This window comes from Ovis aries, chromosome 2, assembly GCF_016772045.2.
Source record: "Ovis aries strain OAR_USU_Benz2616 breed Rambouillet chromosome 2, ARS-UI_Ramb_v3.0, whole genome shotgun sequence".
NCBI lineage: Eukaryota > Metazoa > Chordata > Mammalia > Artiodactyla > Bovidae > Ovis > Ovis aries.
In genome coordinates this window covers 184,743,164-184,766,912 of record NC_056055.1, presented here as the reverse complement: position 1 = coordinate 184,766,912, position 23,749 = coordinate 184,743,164, and the positions used below count along the sequence as shown (strand labels likewise).

Here is a 23,749-nt window from a genome sequence, read left to right as displayed (position 1 = left end):
TAACGGATTTCAGGAGATACATTCTCTTCCTGTAAATAAGGAGAGAGCCCTTCTAATAAGCATGCATTATATATATAATCAGGAATTTTCCAAGGAGCACTTAACAGTTTCCACTTGGCTTACAGTATCATCTTGTCTTAAAGCCTGCATAAATATTTGTACAATAATGCCCTTTTACCAACATGCTTCTGATTTCACCATGGTATATTTCCTGATGTGACTTTATTTTATCTTATTTTTTCATGTCATTTTTAAAAATTGGAGTATAGTTGCTGTACACTGCTGTGTCAGTTTCTGCTGCAACCCACTCCAGTATTCTTGCCTGGAGAATCCCAGGGACAGAGGAGCCTGGTGGGCTGCTGTCTATGGGGTCACACAGAGTCAGGCATGACTGAAGTGACTTAGCAGCAGCAGCAGCAGCAGCATCCGCCTGTATATTCCTGTTTTTGAATATCCTTCCTATCTAGGTCACTACAGGGCACCAAGTAGAGTTCCCTGTGCTATGCAGTAGGTTCTTCTTCTTAGTTATCTATTTTATACATAGTAGTGTATATCTCGGAGAAGGCAATGGCACCCCACTCCAGTACTCTTGCCTGGAAAAATCCCATGGACGGAGGAGCCTGGTAGGCTGCAGTCCATGGGGTCGCTAAGAGTCGGACATGACTGAGCGACTTCTCTTTCACTTTTCACTTTCATGCATTGGAGAAGGAAATGGCAACCCACTCCAATGTTCTTGCCTGGAGAATCCCAGGGACTGGGGAGCCTGGTGGGCTGCCGTCTATGGGGTCGCACAGAGTCGGACACGACTGAAGTGACAGCAGCAGCAGCAGCAGCAGCAGTGTATATCTAGGGCTTCCTGGGTGGTGCTAGTGGTAAAGAATTGCCTGCAGTGCAGGAGACACAAGATACCTGGGTCAGGAAGGTCCCCTGGAGGAGGGCGTGGCAACCCACTCCAGTATTCTTGCCTGGAAAATCCCATGGACAGAGGAACCTGATGGGCTACAGTTCATAGGGTCACAAAGAATCAGGCATTACTGAAGCAACTTCGCCACATGTGGTGTATATATGTCAATCCCAATCTCACAATTCACCCCACTCCATTTATCCCCTTAGTGTCCATATGTTTCTTCTCTACATCTGTGTCTCTATTTCTACTTTGCAAATAAGATCATCTATATGGTTTTTCTAGATTTCAAATAATGATTTTATTTAAAATATTAATCTAATAATATAGTATTTTTGACTTTGTTTTTTATCATATACTAATATATGCTTTAAGAGGACACATATTAATGTTTGCTAAATGTAGTTACTTTGCATGAGATGGTAGCTGATTGCATTTCATCTTGGTGCCCATCGGGCATTCTTATGAGTGTTTAGAGTACTTTTTAGAACAGATATGAAAATATCTCCCATCAGGAAGCTTCCATTAGCCTCATATCCTTATCTGTCAGAGGACAGACAGAATGAAAATCACAGTCACAGAAAACTAATCAAACTGATCACATGAATCACAGCTGTGTCTAAATCAATGAAACTATGAGCCATGACATGTAGGGCCACTCAAGACAGGTCATGGTGGAGAGGTCTGATAGAATGTGGTCCACTGGAGAGGGAATGGCATACCACTTCAGTATTCTTGCCTTGAGAACCCCACGAACAGTATGAAAAGGCAAAAAGATACAACACTGAAAGATGCACCCCCAGGTCGATAGGTGCCCAATATGCTACTGGAGATCAGTGGAGAAATAACACCAGAAAGAATGAAGGGATGGAGCCAAAGCAAAAACAACGCCCAGTTGTGGATGGAAGCAAGGTCCAATGCTGTAAAGAGCAGTGTTGCATAGGAACCTAGAATGTTAGGTCCATGAATCAAGGCAAATTGGAAGTGGTCAAACAAGAGATGGCAAGAGTGAACATCGACATTCTAGGAATCAGTGAACTAAGATGGTCTGGAATGGGTGAATTTACCTCAGATGACCATTATATCTACTACTGTGGGAAGAATCCCTTAGAAGAAAAGGAGTAGCCGTCATAGTCAACAAAAGAGCCTGAAATGCAGTACAATTTAAAAAATGACACAATGATCTCTGTTCGTTTCCAAGGCAAACCATTCAATATCATGGTAATCCAAATCTATGCCCTGACCAGTAATGCTGAAAAAATTGAAGTTGAACGGTTCTATGAAGACCTACAAGACCTTCCAGAACTAACACCCCCAAAGATGTCCTTTTCATTATAGGGGACTGGATGCAAAAGTAGGAAATCAAGAAACACCTGGAGCAACACGCAAATTTGGCTTTGGAATATGGAATGAAGCAGGCCAAAGGCTAATAGAGTTCTGCCAACAGAACACACTGGTCATAGCAAACACCCTCTTCCAACAACACAAGAGAAGACTCTACACATGGGTATCACCAGATGGTCAACACTGAAATCAGATTCATTATATTCTTTGCAGCCAAAGATGGAGAAGCTCTATACGGTCAAAAACAAGACTGGGAGCTGACTGTGGCTCAGATCATGAACTCCTTATTGCCTAATTCAGACTTAAATTGAAGAAAGTGGGGAAAACCACTAGACCATTCAGGTATGACCTAAATCAAATCGCTTATGACTATACAGTGGAAGTCCCTTGTGACTATACAGTGGAAGTAAGAAATAGATTTAAGGGAGTAGATCTGATAGAGTATCTGATGAACTATGGACAGAGGTTCTTGACATTGTACAGGAGACAGGGATCAAGACCATCCCCATGGAAAAGAAATGCAAAAAAGCAAAATGGCTGTCTGAGGAGGCCTTACAAATAGCTGTGAAAAGAAGAGAAGCGAAAAGCAAAGGAGAAAAGGAAAGATATACCCATTTGAATGCAGAGTTTCAAAGAATAGCAAGGAGAGATAAGAAAGCCTTCCTCAGTGATCAATGCAAAGAAATAGAGGAAAACAATAGAATGGGAAAGAGTAGAGATCTCTTCAGGAAAATTAGAGATACCAAAGGAACATTTCATGCAAAGATGGGCTCAATAAAGGGCAGAAATTGTATGAACCTAACAGAAGCAGAAGATATTAAGAAGAAGTGGCAAGAATACACAGAAGAACTGTATAAAAAAGATCTTCATGACCCAGATAATCACGAAGCTGTGATCACTCACCCTCACCTAGAGCCAGACATCCTGGAATGTGAAGTCAGGTGGGCCTTAGGAAGCATCACTAGGAACAAAGCTAGTGGAGGTGACGGAATTCCAGTTGAGCTATTTCAAATCCTGAAAAGATGATGCTGTTAAAGTGCTGCACTCAATATGTCAACAAATTTGGAAAACTCAGCAGTGGTTACAGGACTGGAAAAGGTCAGTTTTCATTCCAATCCCAAAGAAAGGCAATGCCAAAGAATGCTCAAACTACCGCACAATTGCACTCATCTCACACACTAGTAAAGTAATACTTAAAAAATTCTCTAAGCCAGGCTTCAGCAGTATGTGAACTGTGAACTTCCAGATGTTCAAGCTGGTTTTAGAAAAGGCAGAGGAATGGAGATCAAATTGCCAACATCCGCTGGATCATCGAAAAAGCAAGAGAGTTCCAGAAAAACATCTATTTCTGGTTTATTGACTGTGCCAAAGCCTTTGACTGTGTGGATTACAATAAACTGTGGAAAATTCTGAAAGAGCTGGGAATACCAGACCACGTGACCTGCCTCTTGAGAAATCTGTATGCAGGTCAGGAAGCAACAGTTAGAACTGGATATGGAACAACAAACTGGTTCCAAATAGGAAAAGGAGTACGTCAAGGCTGTATATTGTCACCCTGCTTATTTAACTTCTATGCAGAGTACATCATGAGAAATGCTGGGCTGGATGAAGTGCAAGCTGGAATCAAGCTTGCCGGGAGAAATATCAATAACCTCAGATATGCAGATGACACCACCCTTATGGCAGAAAGTGAAGAGGAACTAAAGAGTCTCTTAATGAAAGTGAAAAAGGAGAGTGAAAAAGTTGGCTTAAAGCTCAACATTCAGAAAACGAAGATCATGGCATCCAGTCCCATCACTTCATGGGAAATAGATGGGGAAACAGTGGAAACAGTGGCTGACTTTATTTTGGGGGGCTCCAAAATCACTGCAGATGAAATTAAAAGATGCTTACTCCTTGGAAGGAAAGTTATGGCCAACCTAGATAGCATATTAAAAAGCAGAGACATTACTTTGTCAGCAAAGGTCCATCTAGTCAAGGCTGTGGTTTTTCCAATAGTCATGTATGGATGTGAGAGTTGGACTATAAAGAAAGCTGAGCGCCGAAGAATTGATGCTTTTGAACTGTGGTGTTGGAGAAGACTCTTGAGAGTCCCTTGGACTGCAAGGAGATGCAGCCAGTCCATCTTAAAGGAGATCAGTCCTGGGTGTTCACTGGAAGGACTGATGTTGAAGCTGAAACTCCAGTACTTTGGCCACCGTATGTGAAGAGCTGACTCATTTGAAAAAAAAAAAAAACCTGATGCTGGGAAAGATTGAGGGCAGGAGGGGAAGGGGACGAGAGGATGAGATGGTTGGATGGCATCACCGACTCAATGGACATGGGTTTAGGTTGACTCTGGGAGTTGGTGTTGGAGAGGGAGGCCTGTCGTACTGTGGTTCATGGGGTGACTAAAGAGTCGGACACGACCTAGCGACTGAACTGAACTGATATTTGTCAGGTATATTTGTCAAGTCAAATACCAACAGGCAAATTTGGCCTTGGAGTACAAAATGAAGCAGGGCAAAGGCTAACAGAGTTTTGCCAAGAGAATGCATTCGCCATAGCAAACACCCTCTTCCAACAACACAAGAGAAGATTTTACACATGGACATCACCAGTTGGTCAGTACCAAAATCAGATTTATTATATTCTTTGCAGCCAAAGATGTAAAAGCTCTACACAGTCAGCAAAAACAAGACTGGGAGCTGACTGTGGCTCAGATGATTAATTCTTAATTGCAAAATTCAGACTTAAATCGAAGAAACTAGGGAAAACCACTAAACCATTCAGGTATAACCTAAATCAAATCCCTTGCAATTATACAGTGAAAGTGACAAATAGATTCAAAGGATTAGATCTTATAGACAGAGTGCTTGAAGAACTAGGGCAGAGGTTTGTGACATTGTACAGGAGGCAGTGATCTGCCGGGAGCCAGCATGAGGAGTCCCGCTCTCGGCAAAGGTCATGAGGGTAAGGGGTCCGACAGGCAAAGGTGAGTCCGGCCTTAAGGGAGCCTCGCTGGATTTTCTTGAGCATCTACCCCTGAAACCAGAGTCTGCCTGCCGTACTGCATTATGCTTTCGCTTACGCTTCTGGCATTAACAGCGGCTGTCCCCCACCACCTTCCTCTAAAAGGAATTAACTTAGAGCTCCAGTCAGTAAGTCTCCTGGGCATAAAAAGAATGTCTCGGCTTAAACCCCTCTGATAGCTTTCTAACTTACCTGATTGGTCTGTCTGGACTTTTACAACTACGCATGTGATTGTTTACAGCCCCCCAACTGTGAGAGGCACTAAGCTTAAAACATCTTAAAGATACAGAGCCTTTTTTAAAAAGCTAAGAATTATATCAGTGTAGGTTTTCATTGTTTAGTTAATGACTGCTGCCAGGCCTCCATATCCTTTATCTTTTAGGCACCTGGAGGATATTAATCAATGTAATTGGGATGTAGAAAAAAGAATATAATAGTTTTGATGTTAGCAATACTAGACTTTTGAGTTAATGAATTTTCTCTTTGTTATAAATCACCGTACTCCTCTTTCCTTGTTATAAATTGTTGTGTCCTTGCTATGTAAGAATGTAACCTTAATTAGTGCTTTCTGAGAGTGGCACCAGACTTCAGTAAGAACAACACTTTTAGGGCAAATAAGTTTTCTGGTTGACGGACCCTTATCAGAAAAGGGCCATAAAATGCTAATAGGCCTCCTGGCCAGAAGATGATGTAAATCACCTAAGACCTGTGTATACAGCTAAGTATGCAGAGAGAAAGCCTGGTCTCGATAAGGGTCAGGGCTGCTGACCCTGCATGACTTTGTATTATCCATTGATACCTATGTAGAACTAAAAGTATAAAAGCTTTTCCTGGAAAATAAAGGACGGACCAGTTTCTCAGAGCAGTTCCTGGAAAGACTGGCTTCCCCCATGTCTTTTCTTTCTTACTCTATTTTCTGGCTGATTCCCGTCTGGAGCATAGAGGCTCATCATGTCTACTTATTTGCCTGGGCTTCTGAGACCCACGTGAGAGGGAGCCCAAGGCAGGGCACCCTCCGCTATTCAAGGGGGTGCCTGTGGGCTTACGCAGACGGTGAAAGTCTCTTGTCTGAGGCTTTATTGGCTTTCTATGTAAACCAAGGAATACAGCCCTCTTTCTCTCGTCTATTCTCTTAACTGCAGACTCTTTCCTTATCTCTCTCTAAATCTATATATCTCTCTCGCCATGGTGTCCCCGCTTCAAATTACCCTGGATCCACCGGGGCTGGTCCCCGGCAGTGATCAAGACCATCCCCAAGAAAAAGAAATGTAAAAAGGCAAAGTGGTTGTCTGAGGAGGCCTTCCAAATAACTGAGAAAAGTAGAGAAGCTAAAGGCAAAGGAGAAAAGGAAAGATATACTCATTTGAATGCAGAGTTCCAAAGAATAGCAAGGAGAGATAAGAAAGCCTTCCTCAGTGATCAATGCAAAGAAATACAGGAAACCAATAGAATGGTAAAGACTAGAGATCTCTTCAAGAAAATTAGTGATACCGAAGGAACATTTCATGCAAAAATAAGCTCAATAAAGGACAGAAATTGTATGGACCTAACAGAAGCAGAAGATATGGCAAAAATACACAGAAGAACTATACAAAAAAGATCTTTATGACCCAGATAACCATGATGGTGTGAATACTCACCCAGAGCCAGACATCCTGGAATGTGAAGTCAAGTGGACCTTAGAAAGCATCTTCATACTCTCTTAATGGTATTTCCCACTGTGGTTTTAAATGAAGTTCTATGTAATGAACAGTTTTTCTTCATCTCAAATGAAAACTTGCTGGTGGGCCCTATAGTTTGATACTTTCCTCTCACATAATAAAGTGTCCTTAGATGAAGTGAAATAAGCCTTACAGAAAGGATACACAGGTATGATTTCACTCACATAAGTTGTAGAACAGGCAAAACTAATTTATGGTAGGAAAAAAATGAGAGTGATGTTGGCCTCTGGGAGCATGATGACAGACAGTGACTGGAAAGAAACGTGAAGGAACTTTCTGGATCAATGATAGCATTCTATATTTTTGTTGCAGGAAGGGGCCCCCTTCCTGGGCCCTAGACTGAGCTCTTGTCTAACACTCAGAAATGGATTGTCCAAGAACAAACATGGTGCTGACCAAGCAAGTGACTTTATTGGGAAGAGGCACCCCAGCGGAGAGCAGGAGGCTGAATGAGCCCAGGAGAATGTCTACCATGTGGCTTGCAGTCTCCGGTTTTAGGTGATGTACTGTCCAGATTCTCTCTGATCAGTTGTTCTGGCTCAAGGTCCGTCCTGTGGTATACACCTTGCTTAGCCAAGATGGATCCCAGCAAGGAGGATTATGGGAGATTGGTAGGACTTTTGGCATCTCTTGCTGACCTTTCCCGAACTCCTGTGGTTGGTGGTGGCTTGTTAGTTCCATGTTCCTTACCAGGACCTCCTGTCGTAAAGTATCTGGTGCAGATGATTACTATGGTGCCTGGCCCAGGGTGAGTGGTTTCAGTCAGTGTTTCCTCTAAGATTTTGATAGGGATCTGGGTTGTACAGGTACATGTACTTGTTGAAACTTACCACTTGGTGTATTTAAGATTTTACATTTTATTATAAATAAATTTTATTCCAAAGAAATAATAAAATGTAAGCAAATGTTGAACTGTACTTAATAATATTCCATAACATCTTACAGAAACACCAGAATGAACTTTTTGGCCAACCCAATATATAAGCTGAAATATTCAGTGAGAAGCATATGAATGCCTGCAACTTACTTTGAATGGCATCCAAAAATCATTTAGGTTGCCGGATAAGAGTAGTGGAAGGATAGCTAACTATATGATAAAACAGCTAGAGTAAAATCCTGTGGTAAAAATCTAGGTAGGAAGTACTCGAGAGCTCACTGTAAAAAACAGTATTTTCACTTTATGTCTTCAGTTTCATTAAAAATGGGCAGAAATAAGTTAAAAGTCCTTGGAAAGTCCTTTAAAGTTGGGCGAGGCTAAAAGAAGGCCAGTTTCTCTTGCTCTGCTGTGCTGTGCTTAGTCGCATTGGACTGTTTGCAACCCCATGGACTGTAACTCACCAGGCTCCTCTATCCAGGGGATTCTCCGGGCAAGAATATTGGAGTGGGTTGCTATGGCCTCCTCCAGGGGACCTTCCCAACCCAGGAATTGAACCCAAGTCTCCCGCATTGCAGGCGATTCTTTACTGTCTGAGTCACTAGGGAGGCCCAAGAATACTAGAGTGCATAGCCTATCCCTTCTCCAGAGGCTCTTCCTGACCCAGGAATCAAACTGGAGTCTCCTGTATTGCGGGCGAATTCTTTACCAGCTGAGCCACCAGAGACGCCCCTCTTGCTCTGCAGTCACCTGTTTCTGAGATCCTTTCTCAGTCTGTGTCCTCCTGTCCTGTGGCTGCCCATGCAGGAGAGCGGCTTCCTCCCTCCTAGCCAGGAGCTCATGTTCCCGGGCAGGCTTGTGTGTCTTGACTGGTTGGCCTGGTGTAGGAGGACTGAGTCCTCACCCACTGCCTGCGGTGACTCCAGGAAAGGCTAGGCACTTAGCCTTCTTCTCCCAGCCTGTGGCATCTGGCCTGTGCAGCCTGCCTGGGGGAGGCACCTTTTCCCCATGCCGCTTTCTTGGGTGCCGTCCAACTCTGCACTCCTGCCATCTCCAGGGGCTTCCTAGCTGACCATTTAATATACATGGCCTTGGGTAATAGAAAACATCTGGCCTTGTGCTCCCTAGCAGAATGAGACTTTGGAGAGCAGAGGTGAAACTGAGAAAGAAACGTCTGCTCCAAAGAAATGAGCAGAAACTGTGCAAGATGATGAAAGATGGCTGGGAGGCTGAGAGAGAGAGAGGGAGAAAGAATCTGTAGGAGCAGAGGTCCTAAAGACAGCCCTCAAACACTGTCACTTTCAAGGGAGTCTCAAACTGCAAGACACCACTTTTTACCTGCCAGATTGTAAAAAGAAATTTTAAGTGATAATATTCAGTACTGGCAAGGAAGTCATAGTGAAAAAGCATTATTTTGGAAATAATTTAAAAATATGTATAAAAGATGATAAATTTTGAATCAATAAATTACATTCTAAGTGAAAAATCAAAATGTTTTCGAAGATCTGTATATAAAGATGTTTAACAAATTATCATAATAATAACAAAAAGTAGATATTGTCTATCAGGGTACTAATTAAATTATAGTCCAACAAAGTGATCCAACTATTATGCAGACATTTTTCATGAAACGATTTTAGGAAAGAAGAATCAGGGTACAGAATTTTATATACAATGTGATTTCCATTATATGCTATAAGACTATGAGATTTAACTTGTTCTCTTTTTCACATTTCTGGCATTTCCCAAGTTTTCTGCAATGCATGCACATTGTTTTTCAAATCAGAAAAGAATTTGTTTAATTTTTAATTTATTATTTATTTCATTATTTATTTCATTTTTGGCTGTGCCAGGTCTTCACTGCTTTGCATGAGCTCTCTCTGGTTTCTGAGAGTGGGGGCTACTCATGACTGTGCTGCGCTGGCTTAATGCGGTGACTTCTCTTGCTGTAGAGCAGAGGCTCTGGGAAGCTCGGACTTCAGTAGTTGCGGCATGTGGGCTCAGTAGTTGTGGAGCACGGGCTTAGTTTCTCCGAGCATATGAAATCTTCCTGGACCAGGGATTGAACCTGTGCCTTCTGGATTGGCAGGCAGACTCCTGTCCACTATGCCACCAGGGATGTCCAGAAAAAAAATTTTTTTTAATGCTGCACAGTCTGGGACTGGGATATGAGAGCGATGTCTGCATAGGGATTTGGGATATGTTGTAAAGAAACTGTATCTTAAAAGACTTGTTTAAAAACTCTTAAAAATCAATTGCAAAATCTTTTGTTTATAGTATAAAGTCAGTACAGGTCCCAGTTTTGGATCATATTGATGTAAATGTTAAGTTGGTAGGTAGAAGGAACAAAGATTGCTGCCTAAGAGCAGAGCTCTGTCTGTACTGGGCTGGAGCCATGTATTACAAATTTCCTGAGGGTACTTGTAAGCATAGGGTATGAACTGTCCATGATGATAAAGGTTGCTGCTACTGCTGTTTTGCAACATGCTGCTGCTGCTGCTAAGTTGCTTCAGTTGTGTCCGACTCTGTGTGACCCCATAGATGGCAGCCCACCAGGCTCCACCGTCCCTGGCATTCTCCAGACAAGAACACTGGAGTGGGTTGCCATTTCCTTCTCCAATGCATGAAAGTGAAAAGTGAAAGGGAAGTCGCTCAGTCGTGTCCGACTCCTAGCAACCCCATGGACTGCAGCCCACCAGGCTCCTCCGTCCATGGAATTTGCCAGGCAAGAGTACTGGAGTGGGGTGCCATTGCCTTCTCCGGTTTTGCAACATAGATGACATTAGTTGCGGATTCTCACTATCCACAGGGGAAATGAGTTATTGGAAGGGAAGGAGCAGGGATATGGGAACTTTGATTGTGGAGCTCTTATAGTTTGCACTTTGCTGTGAGTTTTGCAAGCATTAGCAATCATCTAATCCTTAGAGTAGCCCTGTGAGATATTGTTATATTGTTGTAACCAGGAAGTGACAGAAACCTATGTTAAGCCAGCTGAAGCAGAATGGGAGTGTAGGGGTTCAGTTATCTGGAAAGGACAGTTTGATGGTGGCCACATGCTATATGGTCATAAATCTCTGGCAGGTTATACTAATATTTTCCCAAAAGAGCAGCAACAGTGTCTCCCATCTCACCAGCCTTTCCTACATTGTGATCATGAGACTTTCCATCAAGAATGGGGTCTGTGTTCTTTCTCCTTGAATTTGGGTGGGCTTGTGACTATGGTAGAGGTCATGCCATGTGGCTTTCCAGGCTAGGTTATAAAAGGCAGTACGGATTCACTCTGAATCTCTCGAGACACTCACTCTGGGAACTCAGCCACCATACTGTGAGGAAGTCCAAGCCACGTGGAGAATTGTGGATCCGTGTCCTGGCTAACAGCCACTAGACATGCGAGTGAGGAAGCTCTGAGGTGACCCCTATCCCCACCATCATCTAGCCTCAACCATATGAGCCATCCTGAACAAGAGCCACTAAGCTGAGCCTAGTTAAGTCCAGAACCATGAGAATGATAATGAAATCATTGTTAAGTCACTAACCTTGGGGGTGACTTATACAGCAACAGATATCTTTTTTCTTCTGGTATCCAGATAGAATCTCAGGTAAGAGATTTTACTGAAATCATTCTTTGCTATGCCAAACAGCTTCTTCCGTGCTTCTGGGAAAGATGGCAGCAAGCAGCTCCCACTTATAAAGTCCCTATAGTTAGAGATTTTGGAGGAAGGGAGAACTTTCCAACAAGGCCTGGCCACTTTAAGGTGTTCTATGCCCCTGGCCATGAGATTGGTTCAAAGACAGTCAAGTGACCCAGGCAATCATTCTTTCCTAGGATTTTCATGCTGAGACCTTCAGGAAAAATGACCCCTCTTATACTCTAGGACTCTGGTGGACTAATTGCCCTGGAATAGGGGAGGGGGTGTTATTCCTCAAAAGCAGGGATGCCGGTCCAAGCACACATGAACACAAAAGATACAGTTTAAGATCAGGGAAGAGTCTGGGCTGTCTCAACCAGAACCTCTCAAATTTTAAAACTCTAAATAGATGAATCCATTCTTTAGTCATCTTAAATGCTTTTGTCGATAGTGTATATTCATTTCTCTTTTTTGTGTTAGGCATTTATTAAAATCTCCACTCAATTCTGCACCATAGAGATTATCCCTATTTTATAGACAAAAAAAAAGAAAAGAAAAAAATCTGAGGCTCAGAGAAAATAAGCTGGCTCAAGGTCAGAAAGAGCAAAAGTAGCCACTTTGTGGTTCAAATTTAAATCTATCTGGGAAGCCCTTCGGAGAAGGCAATGACACCCCACTCCAGTACTCTTGCCTGGAAAATCCCATGGATGGAGGAGCCTGGTAGGCTGCAGTCCATGGGGTTGCTAAGAGTTGGACATGACTGAGCAACTTCACTTTCATGCATTGGAGAAGGAAATGGCAACCGACTACTCCAGTGTTCTTGCCTGGGGGACGAGGGAGCCTGGTGGGGTGCTGTCTATGGGATCACACAGAGTCGGACATGACTGAAGTGACTTAGCAGGAGCAGGAGCAGGGAAGCCCATGCTATTTCCACCAGTACATATCTTCTGGTGAACATAGTGTCCCTCAGGGCCACACTTAGGCAAAGCTGTGTGAAGGGCTGAGGTAATCATTCTCTCCAACACCCTCCCACTTTGCAGTCCCCACTCTCTTTTGGTAAAACTCATGCCCCGGTGCCCATGGGTGATTTCTAAGAATGGTCACCTTGGCAGCAACCTGAGCTTTTAGCTTTTTCATGATTTCCATCAAAACTGTGCTGACTCTCATAACTTAAGGCTGGTGATTTTTAACTGCTGCTGCTGGTAAGTCGCTTCAGTCGTGTCTGACTCTGTGCGACCCCATAGATGGCAGCCCACCAGGTTCCCCCGTCCCTGGGATTCTCCAGGCAAGAACATTGGAGTGGGTTGCCATTTCCTTCTCCAATGCATGAAAGTGAAAAGTGAAAGTGAAGTCGCTTAGTTGTGTCCTGACTCTTAGAGACCCCATGGACTACAGCCTACCAGGTTCCTCCATCCATGGGATTTTCTAGGGAAGATTACTGGAGTGGGGTGGCATTGCCTTCCGTGTATTTTTAACTGAGGTGAGCCCAATCAGGTATTCACCAGAGAGCCCTCTGGGTAATGGTGTCTCATTTGTACTTGACAAAGACCTTAAGGGTCTTCTGAAGGAGGGCCGCTGGTGGACAAGACCAGCCCATGGACAGCCATATGAGGATTATTAGCAGGCATATTAGTTTCCTGGGGCTCCTCTGACAAATCACATAAACTGGATAGTTTAAAACAACAGAAATTTATTTACCACAGTTCTAGATGCTAGAAATCGAGATTCAGGGTGTTGGCAGGCCTGGTTCCTTCTGGAGACCTAGAGAAGATCTGTCCCTTGCCTCTCTCTTGGCTTCTGGTGCTGCTGGTAGCCCTTGGCACTCCTTGGCTCCCAGATGCCTAATTCCAGTCTCTGCCCCCATGTTTACATTGTCTTTCTCTCTGTGCTTATCTGTGTCTCAATTTTCACTTTCTAAGAACAACAGTTATTGGATTAGGGCCCAGCCTTAATCCAGGATGATCTTGTCTTGAGATCCTTATCTCAATTGCAACTAGAAAGATCCTCTTTCCAAATAAGGTCACATCCTGAGGTGTGGTGTGTGTATTTGGGGGTGGTGGTACTTAGGACTTGGACCTATATCCTGAGGGAACACCATCTACCCCACTCTAGCAGAGTATTTGGAAGCCCCACAAGTTACACACTGAAGCTACTTGAGATTACCCCCCCACCAAGTACAGAGTCCTTTACTGTCTTTTATATCTCACTGATTATTATGGAAAGGCTTTGTAGGGGTATCTAAATGTTTGCAGGCTGGACTTACATTAGTTCGTTCATTCCTGAGCAGGGATACTTATCAAAAAATCATAAAACAAAAATGGTGTAGGTCGAATAATTTCCAGTCCTCCAAGGATCGAGTTGCATCCAAGGCAGGAGGGTGTTGTGAAGCAAGGGGGATGCTCTGCTTGGAGGTGTGCTCAGAGGGCATTCCTGGGCCCTTCTGGTGCACTTCCTGGTTTATGGCTCTTTCAGAACAAGGAGGGCATCTGACTGATCTTTAAACCCTAGGATCCTGGTGGGGCCATGCTCATTTGGGGGGTCTGTTCTTAGCTACCCCACGTTCCTTCAAAAGACAGGTTGTGTGTAGTCACACAAATAAATAAAAAGGGAAGAACCATTCTGCCCCTTTCTTTCCTGGGAGCTGCTGAGGGCAGAGGCGCTGTCCTGCACTGAGCCAGTCCAAAGCCTCAGCTCCTTAAAGCCTGCCTCCGCTGGTAATTTCTTTTGGTTCATCCTCAACTCTGAATACCTGTAATTTTACTTTACACACCTTTATGCTGCTTAAACCACCCACTCACAACTTTCCAGCAAGCCAGGAAGCCCTGGGGCCTTCTCGTTCCCCTGTTTTGCCTCCTTCCTTTCTGTGCTGGACCCCATGACCTGCTCAGCCCCATTTTACTGATGAAGAAGCTGAGGGTTACAGAGGTGACACAACTTGCGCTATGTCTATGTAACTTGGGCAGTGCTTAGCCAAGGTCCAGTTGCAATCCAGGGGCCTTTCTGTGTCCCCTAAGATGCCTGGTCTCTAGCAGCAGTTCCCAGGCTTTTGGATCTTGGAACTACTTTAGTGTAGGGAAAACATGGTGACCCCCTCCCCCCCAGCCTTATTATTGAAGCACTACTAAGGAGGGGGTGCTTCCCAGGTGGCTCAGTGGTAAAGAATCCGCCTGCCAATGCAGGAGACCTGGGTTCATTCCCTGGGTTGGGAAGATCCCCTGGAAAAGGAAATGGCAACTCACCCCAGTATTCTTGTCTGGAGAATCCCATGGACAGGGGCTGTAGTCCATGGGGTTGCAGAGTTGGACAACTTGGCAACTAAAGAGCAACAAAGTGGGGAGCCGCAGCTTGTGTCCTCAGGCCACGGCTTGTCCAAACGGTTGGGCAGGGAAGTACTGAGGGTGAGGATGCTGGCTAGGGAAGGCCTCCAGGCTGCTGCTACTGCTAAGTCACTTCAGTCATGTCTGACTCTGTGCGATCCCATAGGTGGCAGCCCACCAGGTTCCCCCTTCCCTGGGATTCTCCAGGCAAGAACACTGGAGTGGGTTGCCGTTTCCTTAGTAGTCACTATTTGCTGGGCATTGTGCCAAGCACTTTCCCCATTTTATGGGCTCATTTTCCAGATGGAAGAAAGTGTGGCTCAAAGAAGATAGGTGATTCAGCACCTGAGAGGCTGGAGTGGGATTCACATGTAAGTCTGTCAACTGCCTGCAATGCAGGAGACCTGGGTTCAATTCCTGGGTTGGGAAGATCCCCTGGAGGAAGGCATGGTGACCCACTCTACATTGTTGCCTGAAGAATTCCATGGACAGAGGAGCCTGGTGAGTTGCAGTCCATGGGGGCTGCAAAGAGTTGGACGCGACTGAGTGACTTTGACTTTATGTTAGCCTAGCGAGACAGGGGTCACCAGGTAATGAGTGGTGACCAGAGGGGACGTGACAGAAGTGGACAAGCAAGGCCCTTCTGGTCAGAGAGCCCTGGGTTAGATCAACTCATCACCTGAGCCGCCTTTTCTTCATCTGAATAATGGGCATGGTAACACAGCAAGGAGGTACAGTTCCCACCTCAAGGCACCGTGGATAAATTTCAGAACTGAAGCAAAGAGCCTGACCCTGCAGGTCCTTTGCAAATAATGGCCATTCATCAGAGGCCATGCCCTTGGTGGGCAGAGGGGCCTTGGGTCTGTCTTTTCACTCCAGTGTCTCTCCCATTGGCATCCACTGGAGAAGAGATACAAGTCGTCATAGTACAATCTAAGCCGAGTGTAACTGCGGAGGGCCATACTGTGCTCTTTGTCAGGGCTTCCCTAAGCTCAGGTCCACTCTTCTGGGATCCTGGCTGGCAACAAGGCAATGACATGTCTGAGCACAGGTCTGCGCTGCCTTTCCAAGCTAGAAATAGGGCAGGGTACCAGGTAGTTGATTTTCTTTCCCACCATCTCCAGTGTTAGGCTCTTGGGCTAGGTCCCTGACTGATAGATATTGCAAGGGATGCTGCCAGGGACAAAAACTGGTTTGAAGGAGGGTGGGAGAGAAATTCCTGATAAAGTGCTACACACTGTGGTGTCTCCTTTATGGCAGGACCTTCTCACACCCCTGGAGGCTACACTAGGCCTGATCCTGGAGCCAGGTCTATTTAAGACAAGCACCATACCTTGGACTCTAAGATTGTTTTTCCTTTGGCTTACTCCCCAAAACAGCCAATAACTGAGCAAAGATGATCTAAATATGGGTCCAGGTGGGTGGCTATGGCTCCTTACTGCCTCCCTTAGGGCTCAGAGGTGCCCCCTGAGTTGGGTGGTCTTGGCAGCCTGGGTGGAGTGGAGCCAGGTGGGAGGCCAGGTTCCCTGCCTCATATGCCCTTAATCACATCAGCACCTAGAACTGGCGCTGCACAAATGACACTGCTACTCAGGACGTCACCTCCCCTACACTGCACATCTGAACTGCGGGATTTCGTTTTCCATGGGTAGCATGGGCTGGAACTGAATGACTCACTATTCTCAATAATCACTGATATGGTCAGACTGACTTGTCTGAATGCCTTGACCATGTTGCCTCCCCTGCAACTCCCCATCACCTATGGTCAAACTGTACTTTTAAACTTGGTTGTCAACTTCCCACTGCCTAGTCTCCTTCCACATTGAAGGCACGCTGTATTCTAGCCATACCAGATGCCCTCCCTGCTTGCTCCTGTTTTTCCCACCAGTGCTACTCACTCATTTGAGGGTGCCTTGGCTGGTACAGGTATCTGAGCCAAGACCTGCACCTGAATGCTGGTCCTGGGTTTCTTTGCCAGCTGAGCGACCTTAGGCAAGTTACTGTAGTGCTTAGGTCTCACTGTCCTGGAGCAAGGCTGAACTATGTCTAGGAGCAGGGCACTGGCTCTGGAGGGGAGATCTAAGAGCTGCCTGGCCTCAGAGAGCCTCTCTGTAACTCCTTTTTGCCTCAGCATCCTCACCTGCAAAATGGAAATATGACTGCCTCCCTTGCAGGACTGTGGAAGTGACTGAAGGGGAACAGGAGGCACAGAGGATCTGATTGCTGTCTGCTTTAATTCTTACTATTCAATCACCTGCAAAGTCAAGCTTCAGCCTGTCTTCTTTGCAGCCTTAACCCCTTGCCCTTCTGAGGTCCTGACTGCCCTTCTCCCTGCTAAGCCCTCACTTCTCTTACTGGCTTTTTGCCTGCCCAGGTGCATGTGGCCAAGCTTCCTCAGAGGACACTGGGGATGCTCCCTGAAAATGCACGTTTCGCCCTGACTGGGGCTTCCCTCCTTACTTGTTTACCCTGCAACCATGGACTGGTTGGACCTCAGCCAAACCTCAAATGCTCATCAACTCTGCCTTCCTCAGAGTATGAGGCCAGCAGTGTTCTTGACAGAGGGTTGGCAGTACCTGCAGATTGGTGTCTCAGCTCACCTGACTGGTGTAGTTGAAGCCGGGGAAGATGGAGACAGGGAAGGCCACTGCTATAACAACTCCTCTGCACCGAGGTGAACACAGGCTAGGTCTGAACAGGTGGGTGCGCCTGCCCACTCTCCAGCAAAGTGTACAGGGGGAGATAGGTAAGTTCAAACACTTCTAGATGAAATCTTTAGAAAAAGTGAGGAAGAGAGATCGGAACAGAGGACATTATTTCAAGAACCCAAGTTATCGAAGTAAAGTAACAAAGATACTTTTAATTCATCTACTGATAAAAATTACTCAGCAAGGATTAGTAACCGTTTCAGCTCCTAATCTGTTCATATCCTGGGCTGTCTTGAGCTTCTGGTTTAGCTAGTTATTTATTAACTTCATCCACAGTATTAGAAAAACAAGGCATTAAATCAGTTTAGTTGAAATGAATGGCTGGCAGCCAAACCCAGTCCTCTTATATTCCATATTTTTTCTTTAGTTCTTCTACTTTGTCAACGTAAGCTTTCATGGCATCTTCTTTAGAAGTCCCTGCGAGGCATCAACAAGATTATTTGTCAGAAAGGCAGTACTGTAGAAAGGCAGCAAACTTTAGAGCCCCAGGTTAATGCTGTGAGGCTGTTTCTCACCTGTGAAGGGGGTGGGGCTTCTACTACCTACACCTCACAGACCTGGCCAGGATGTGACTTTTGAAGTCCTTAAGGAGCCTGGCCCACAGGGAAGGCTCCATAAAGCACTGAGCTCATAATGTGTGTGCAGCTGCCTGAGGCCTGTCACTGGCTTGCTGGCCAGGTGAGTATCCCACTGTTGTGTCCCACTGACTTTCACGATTGGCTTTGATCTATCAAGTATTTCTCTGTTGGGCTCTTATCTCTCAGAGCTGTTAAGCTGCCAGGGAAGAAACAAAGCCAGATACCCTCTTCTCCCCAGAGAGCAGCTTTGGGAACTCTGAAGACAAGCAGCTGGCCCTTGGAGGGGAAGACAGAGGACACTGGAGATATCCCTCAGAGATAGTGATGCCTGGTGTCCTGGATTCTATGCTGAAGGAGAGATACTCAGTGGGAATTAGTGTATGTTCTGGAGCAAGGGCGAGTACATGGGGCCTCAGAATGGTATGGAAATACCCAATGGGAATGGACAGTCAGAGGGGCATTCCTGTTTTACTTACTTGCAGATCCTAGGAGTGTATTTATTATATTCTGGCCCCTTTTGAACTCAAGGGTTTCTCATTTGCAGGAAGACAGAGGGCTTATTCAGAAACGAGCAAGCTAGGACACAAAAGCTGACAGGCACTTCAGTGCCAACTTCTGGGTCTTGCTGCCGCAGGTGGCATGTGATTAAGTCACAGCTGGGATACTTCTTGGCCTCTGTTCTTAGCATATAATAGCTCCATTCACCGAGGCTACGATGTGCCAGCAACCTGCCATGCATTAATTCATTTCTGTTTTTAGGTGCCTTTCTGGCTGGAAGGGAACTAGGGAGGGCTACTTGGGCCGGGGTGGGGGTGGGGGGGTCACTGCCTGGCCTTGTGAGGGAAAGGAAGGTGTGGACAGGAAGCCATCCCTATTCTGAATATTATAAAGCCCAAGGCAACTCATCACCTCCCCGTCTGTCAGTGGCCTGGTCCCCTGCCCCTCCACTCTCCAGATGATATTATGACTCAGAGATGGTGTTTTTGGAAATGGCACACATGGTATCATAAGCGGTCTAGTTTTTTTTTTTTTTTTCCATTCTGATCTAGGTCAAACTGGTTCCCAGCATGTGCCTCATCCATTCTGTTCTCTCTCCTCACCCCTTACACTTCTTAACAGTATTTCATTACTGGGGTTCCCAAATGAGGGAAGTGTATCAGAACAATTACCTTTCAGCTCATTCCAGGCATCCCACTTGGCCTTGCCTTTGAAGTCCAACATTCCAGGACGTTCTTAAACAAGGGAAGGAAAGACATTAGATCTGCTGCAAGTTCTAATGGGGAACTGTATCCATTTTCTTGCCATGATAGCCATATTTTATCTTCTTTTTTCCAGGCTCTGCTGCGGAGTTAAATGGGTCTAGTATAGTGGGTTCTGCCTTCAGAAACCCACATGTACAGAAATTCAAACTTAAAATCTAGAGAAAATAGGAGGAAAACTGTTCTCATTACTAGAGAGCCCCTTTCTTATAAATTAACTCCAAAATTTCTTTTAAAAACGGTACTGTATTTTTTTTAAACAAGTACCACAATCCATTCACCTGGCTTAAAATTCAAACACCAAAAGGGATTACTATAAAGTTTCCTTCCACTCTCCCCACCCAAGGTCTCTCTCCCATGTTATTGTTATCAGTTTTGTAGGTGTCCTTTTCTGTGAACTGTCTGTTCATATCCTTGCCCCATTTTGCTACCAAATTGTTAGTCTATTTCTTATTGTTTTAAGGGAATTTTATTCCACCCCTCCCCACCGAGGGCAAGCTTCTTTTAAGGTATACCATGGTTTTATACCTGTAGACCTTTTATCAGTTGCACTTAGGGAACACACTTACCGCCTCCCTGCTGACCTAGTTCACTGCCATGCTAAGAAGAAAGCCCAGGGGAGCAATTGCAGTGCCCACAGCCAGGACCACAGAGTCTGAGAAACATAAAGTCTCCCCCGAAGTGCTTGCCGGGAAGCATTCCCAGGGACAGCTGAGGGAAACTGCGCCCTGGAATCATCATCAGAATCTGAGATTGGCACATCCCAATGGCCCTCTCATGATGATGGAAGGGTGGTACATTGGCACTGTCGAACTCAGGGGCTTCCTGCCACTGGTGGCAGCTGAGCACCTGAAGTGTGACTGGGGAGTTAACTGTTGACTTTATTTCATGTTAACTATTCTCAGTTTAAATTTAGATAGCTGCATGTGGCTAGTGGCTGCTGTATTGGACCGAACAGTCCTAGAGGGAGCTGATCAGGAAGCTGTAAGAATCCTGAGCCAGTCTTCCTACACTACTGCGAAAGCAGGGCAGAGGACCATCTCTGTGACAATCACATTTGTCAGAAAAGTGTCTCAGTCACTCTGGTCACCCCTACTTCATTTCCCCTGCCTCCCTGGGAAGAGGCAGAATTTATAAACCCAGGGTAAAACTTACCTTCACCACAAGACCTTTCTTAACTAAGCCCTCCCTGTGATTTTTATTTTAAAATATTTTATGTATTTGGCTGTGCCGGGTCTTAGTTGTTGCATATAGGATCTTTAACTGTGGGATCTAGTTCCCTGACCAGGGATAGAACCTGGGCCCCCTGCAGTGGGAGTATGGAATCTTAGCCACTGGACCATCAGGGAAGTCCCACTCCCTGTGATGTTTGATTTGGCACTGCCCAGGATCCTTAGCAGCCAGCCCACCTGCTCTACCCTCTACCCTAACTGCAATGGAATTAGGGGCTATGCTCACCCTCCTAAACAGGAGCGAGGGGTGACCTCCTCTATGCTTCTGTGGTCAACATCTCTGAGTTCCTGTGTACAATGCATCATGCTATTGCCATATACTCTGGAGTTTGAAGAACTTAGGGGCAGAATGAAAACTGTCCAAGGGAGAAAAGACATTATAGAATATGGTGGGCCAAACCAAGGCTTCAAATCTGTACCTAGATTTTTTGACAGGGAAGAAATGGTGGAATTGCTGTCAGCAAAAATGCTTCTGACCTGCTGCAGAAAGCCAGCTGCTACCCTGGCTGTAGGAGCTGACATCAGGCTTGGCCCAGCTGCCAAGCTCCCCAACTTTGATCCTGTTGGACTGGGGTGGAAACAGTGTGGTTCAACAAAATTACTACTGAGCTGAGAGCTTGGAACAAGGCTCTTCAAAGCTGGGATCTTTGTTCCTCCCAAATAGATGGAAAATGCTGGTGATAACAAGACAAGTCCTCAAACTGGGATTTGAATTCTGCTATCTGAGCTACCAAGAAACCAAGAACTGTGTAGGGTCTGTAAACCCCATTCAGGAACATGATCTTTGGGCAACCTCTCCCAGCTTAAACCCCAGGAACCGCCTTAAGAGTAGGGCTGTGGGTGGTTTTGAGAATGAAGTTCCCAGAGATGAACAGTTTCAGCACCAACCAAGGCTGCCAAGCCTACTTTGATGAATCTGGGCCCTCCCAACTCCACCTCAACATACCTGTATTTATGTCACCCACAGTTGCTTGTTTGTAGTGGCTGTAGATGAACAACATCTCCTCATCTGCTGGCTTGGTCTTAAGCTGCTTAACTTCCTCAGCAGCTTTGTCAAACTCAGCCTAAATATGAGGGAGAGAAGAGGCCTGACTAGAGTTTGGTAATGAGGATGGAGGGGTTGGAAAGGAAGCACTCTCTTGCCCTGCTGGTGAGGAAAAGCAGTCTTCCTCATCTCAACAGGGCAGCTAGAGAGATTCAGCAAAACCAGGAGGGTAAGCACATCCCTTCACTCACTTGGACAGCTATGTATGGGGCTGTCTCACTAAACCAGGTATTATGTGCTGGAAACAGAGGTGAAGGAGGCAGGCTGAAACTGGCTGCAGTGGACACACACTTCACAGAAAAAGCAGCACAGCCAACTGGCTGGCCAGACAGAGGTCTCAGGATAGCCCTGACTTGCGATAGGGCTGGAAATGGGTGACTGAAACAGCGGAGAAAACTGCATGAGCGCAGCGGTGTCAGCGGCCAGAGCCCGCTGGTTCCCTCCCTCTGAGGCCTGTCCCAGTGTCCGTACTGAAGACCCGGAAGGAGCCAAAGATCACCGCTCCTCCCCCCCCCCCCCCCCTCCCCAACTGCTAGGTCCCGGAAAAGCGTCTACAGTCGAAGAGAAAGGCCTCTAGGTCACCCCTCCTCAGGCTGCGACCCTCCCCTGGCCTCGCGCTGGACACTCGGCCCCCTGACCTCCAAGCTCTCAACCGCGGCCTCCTGGCTTCTCCACTCTATATGGCACCCCTACTCCTGCCGTGTCCTTCCGGATGGGGCACTCTGTCCCCTTAGTCTTTCAATCTATAAAAACCATTACATCCCATCTGTCTATGTTGGACGCTAGCCTTCGACCTCAATTCCTGCTTCACTGCGAACGAAGTCTTCCTTATGGGCAACTTGCCAGCCGTTGCGGGCTCAGTAAGGTGTTAGGAGCCCCAAACCGGAAAGTTTCGCTTACAGGGTTCTGTTCAGTCTGGGCTGGGCAAGGGTCCAGAAATAACAGCAGAGCACAGAAGGGAAAGACCCTGCGGGGTTGTGTCTGCGGGATGACCCCGCACCAGCTTCCCGCCTCGTGGTACCTTCGCAGCCAAGGCTGGGCACGCATATTACCTGAGACATGCCGGCGGTGTTGCAAAGATTCCAGGAAGCCCGCGGAGGCGGCGAAGAGTAGGAAGCAGGAGCACAAGAGACTCAACTGGCAGCGCCTCTGGAAGCGCAGCCTTAGGCCTCTCCACCGGTGCTCGGACCAGGAGAGACAGCCAATCAGAAGCCAGATGTACGCTGGGGGCGTGCCCAACCAACCCACGCTGCCAACCTCGCTGTCTACACCGCTTGAACCAGGGAGGGTTTGCTTGCGCAAGCGCAGCGGGGAGGAGCCGAAGGGGACGCCAGGAGCAGGTGAGGATAGCGGAAGTACAGCGTTCTCGGTAGTGACTGCCAGTTGGTCAGAGCGGGAGTTGGGTTCCCGGCTCACCGTGGGGAATGACCAGCGAAGCAGAAGACAGGGGGTAGAAGCTGAAGAGCGGAGGTTTTAAAATTTGTTTCATTAAATCTTGTGTTCTGCGTGAAATGCCGGAAGTCGCGTCGCCAGACGAGCAAACGCTCACGCTTGGGGAGGGCGAGGGCCCCGGTCCTTCTGTGGGGACTAGAAGAGACTTTCTGGGGGTGGTCCCTGGAGAACTGCGCGAGAGTGGGAAGCTGGATTGGTTCCCAGAGGGTCGAAGCCGAGGCTCTTCCTCTGAATTGTTGACATGTTCTGTGACTTGCCGTTGGCCGTGATTTGTAGTCCTGTTTCGTGTGCAGTAATCCGTCTGGTGCACTCAAGTCAGGGACAGTGTCTTAGTTGTCTTGACCTCCCTGGTGCCTCAGACGGTAAAGAATCTGCCCAGCAGTGTGGGAGACCCAGGTTGGATCCCTGGGTCGGGGAGATCCCCAGGAGGAGGGCACGGCAACACCTTCCAGTATTCTTACCTGGAGAATCCCATGCACAGAGGAACCTGAAGGAGCTACAGACCGTGGTGTCGCAAAGAGCAGGACACAACCGAGCGAGTAACACTTTCACGTTAACAGACTTGGCCCGGACTAGGTGCTCAGCAGGCATCTGTTACGACTTTTCTTCGTTCATGAATGTGTACTAAAGTCTTGTCAGATTGCTTGCACTGCTCCAGACCGTAGGGTGAAGGA

General features: G+C 46.3%; 2 protein-coding genes across 9 annotated transcripts in view; one reads left to right on the top strand and one right to left on the bottom strand.

The window, feature by feature from the left end:
• Positions 1–23,749, top strand: part of C2H2orf76 (chromosome 2 C2orf76 homolog) — a 115,272-nt gene that overhangs the window by 1,532 nt on the left and 89,991 nt on the right. For 2 of the 7 annotated variants that reach the window (XM_060411176.1, XM_060411179.1), the window contains exon 2: positions 15,105–15,302. The exons of 1 other annotated variant lie outside the window; for it this stretch is intronic. In XM_060411176.1, coding sequence (XP_060267159.1) covers positions 15,195–15,302 — 108 coding nt within the window. In that variant the 5' untranslated portion in view covers positions 15,105–15,194. Of the gene's footprint in view, positions 1–7,293; positions 7,480–15,104; positions 15,303–21,559; positions 23,094–23,749 lie in introns of those variants that run through there. 4 more of the 7 variants (XM_060411178.1, XM_060411175.1, XM_027965033.2 and 1 more) reach the window with 4 other exon arrangements.
• Positions 17,642–22,762, bottom strand: DBI (diazepam binding inhibitor, acyl-CoA binding protein). Of its 2 annotated transcripts, XM_004004750.5 has the most exons (4): positions 22,676–22,762; positions 21,525–21,642; positions 19,257–19,319; positions 17,642–17,926 (listed from the first exon to the last, which is right to left on the bottom strand). In XM_004004750.5, the coding sequence occupies exons 1-4, from the start codon at positions 22,682–22,684 to the stop codon at positions 17,853–17,855; spliced, it is 264 nt and encodes an 87-aa protein (XP_004004799.1). In that variant the 5' UTR covers positions 22,685–22,762; the 3' UTR covers positions 17,642–17,852. The 2 variants fall into 2 exon arrangements, with proteins under 2 accessions (XP_004004799.1, XP_060267163.1); XM_060411180.1 differs by having other exon boundaries at positions 17,642–19,319.

Coding starts and splice junctions, on each gene's coding strand:
- DBI (XM_060411180.1), bottom strand. Junction 19,320..21,524: donor TGTGGGTGACATAAATACAG/GTATGTTGAGGT, acceptor CCCTTGTTTAAG/AACGTCCTGGAATGTTGGAC.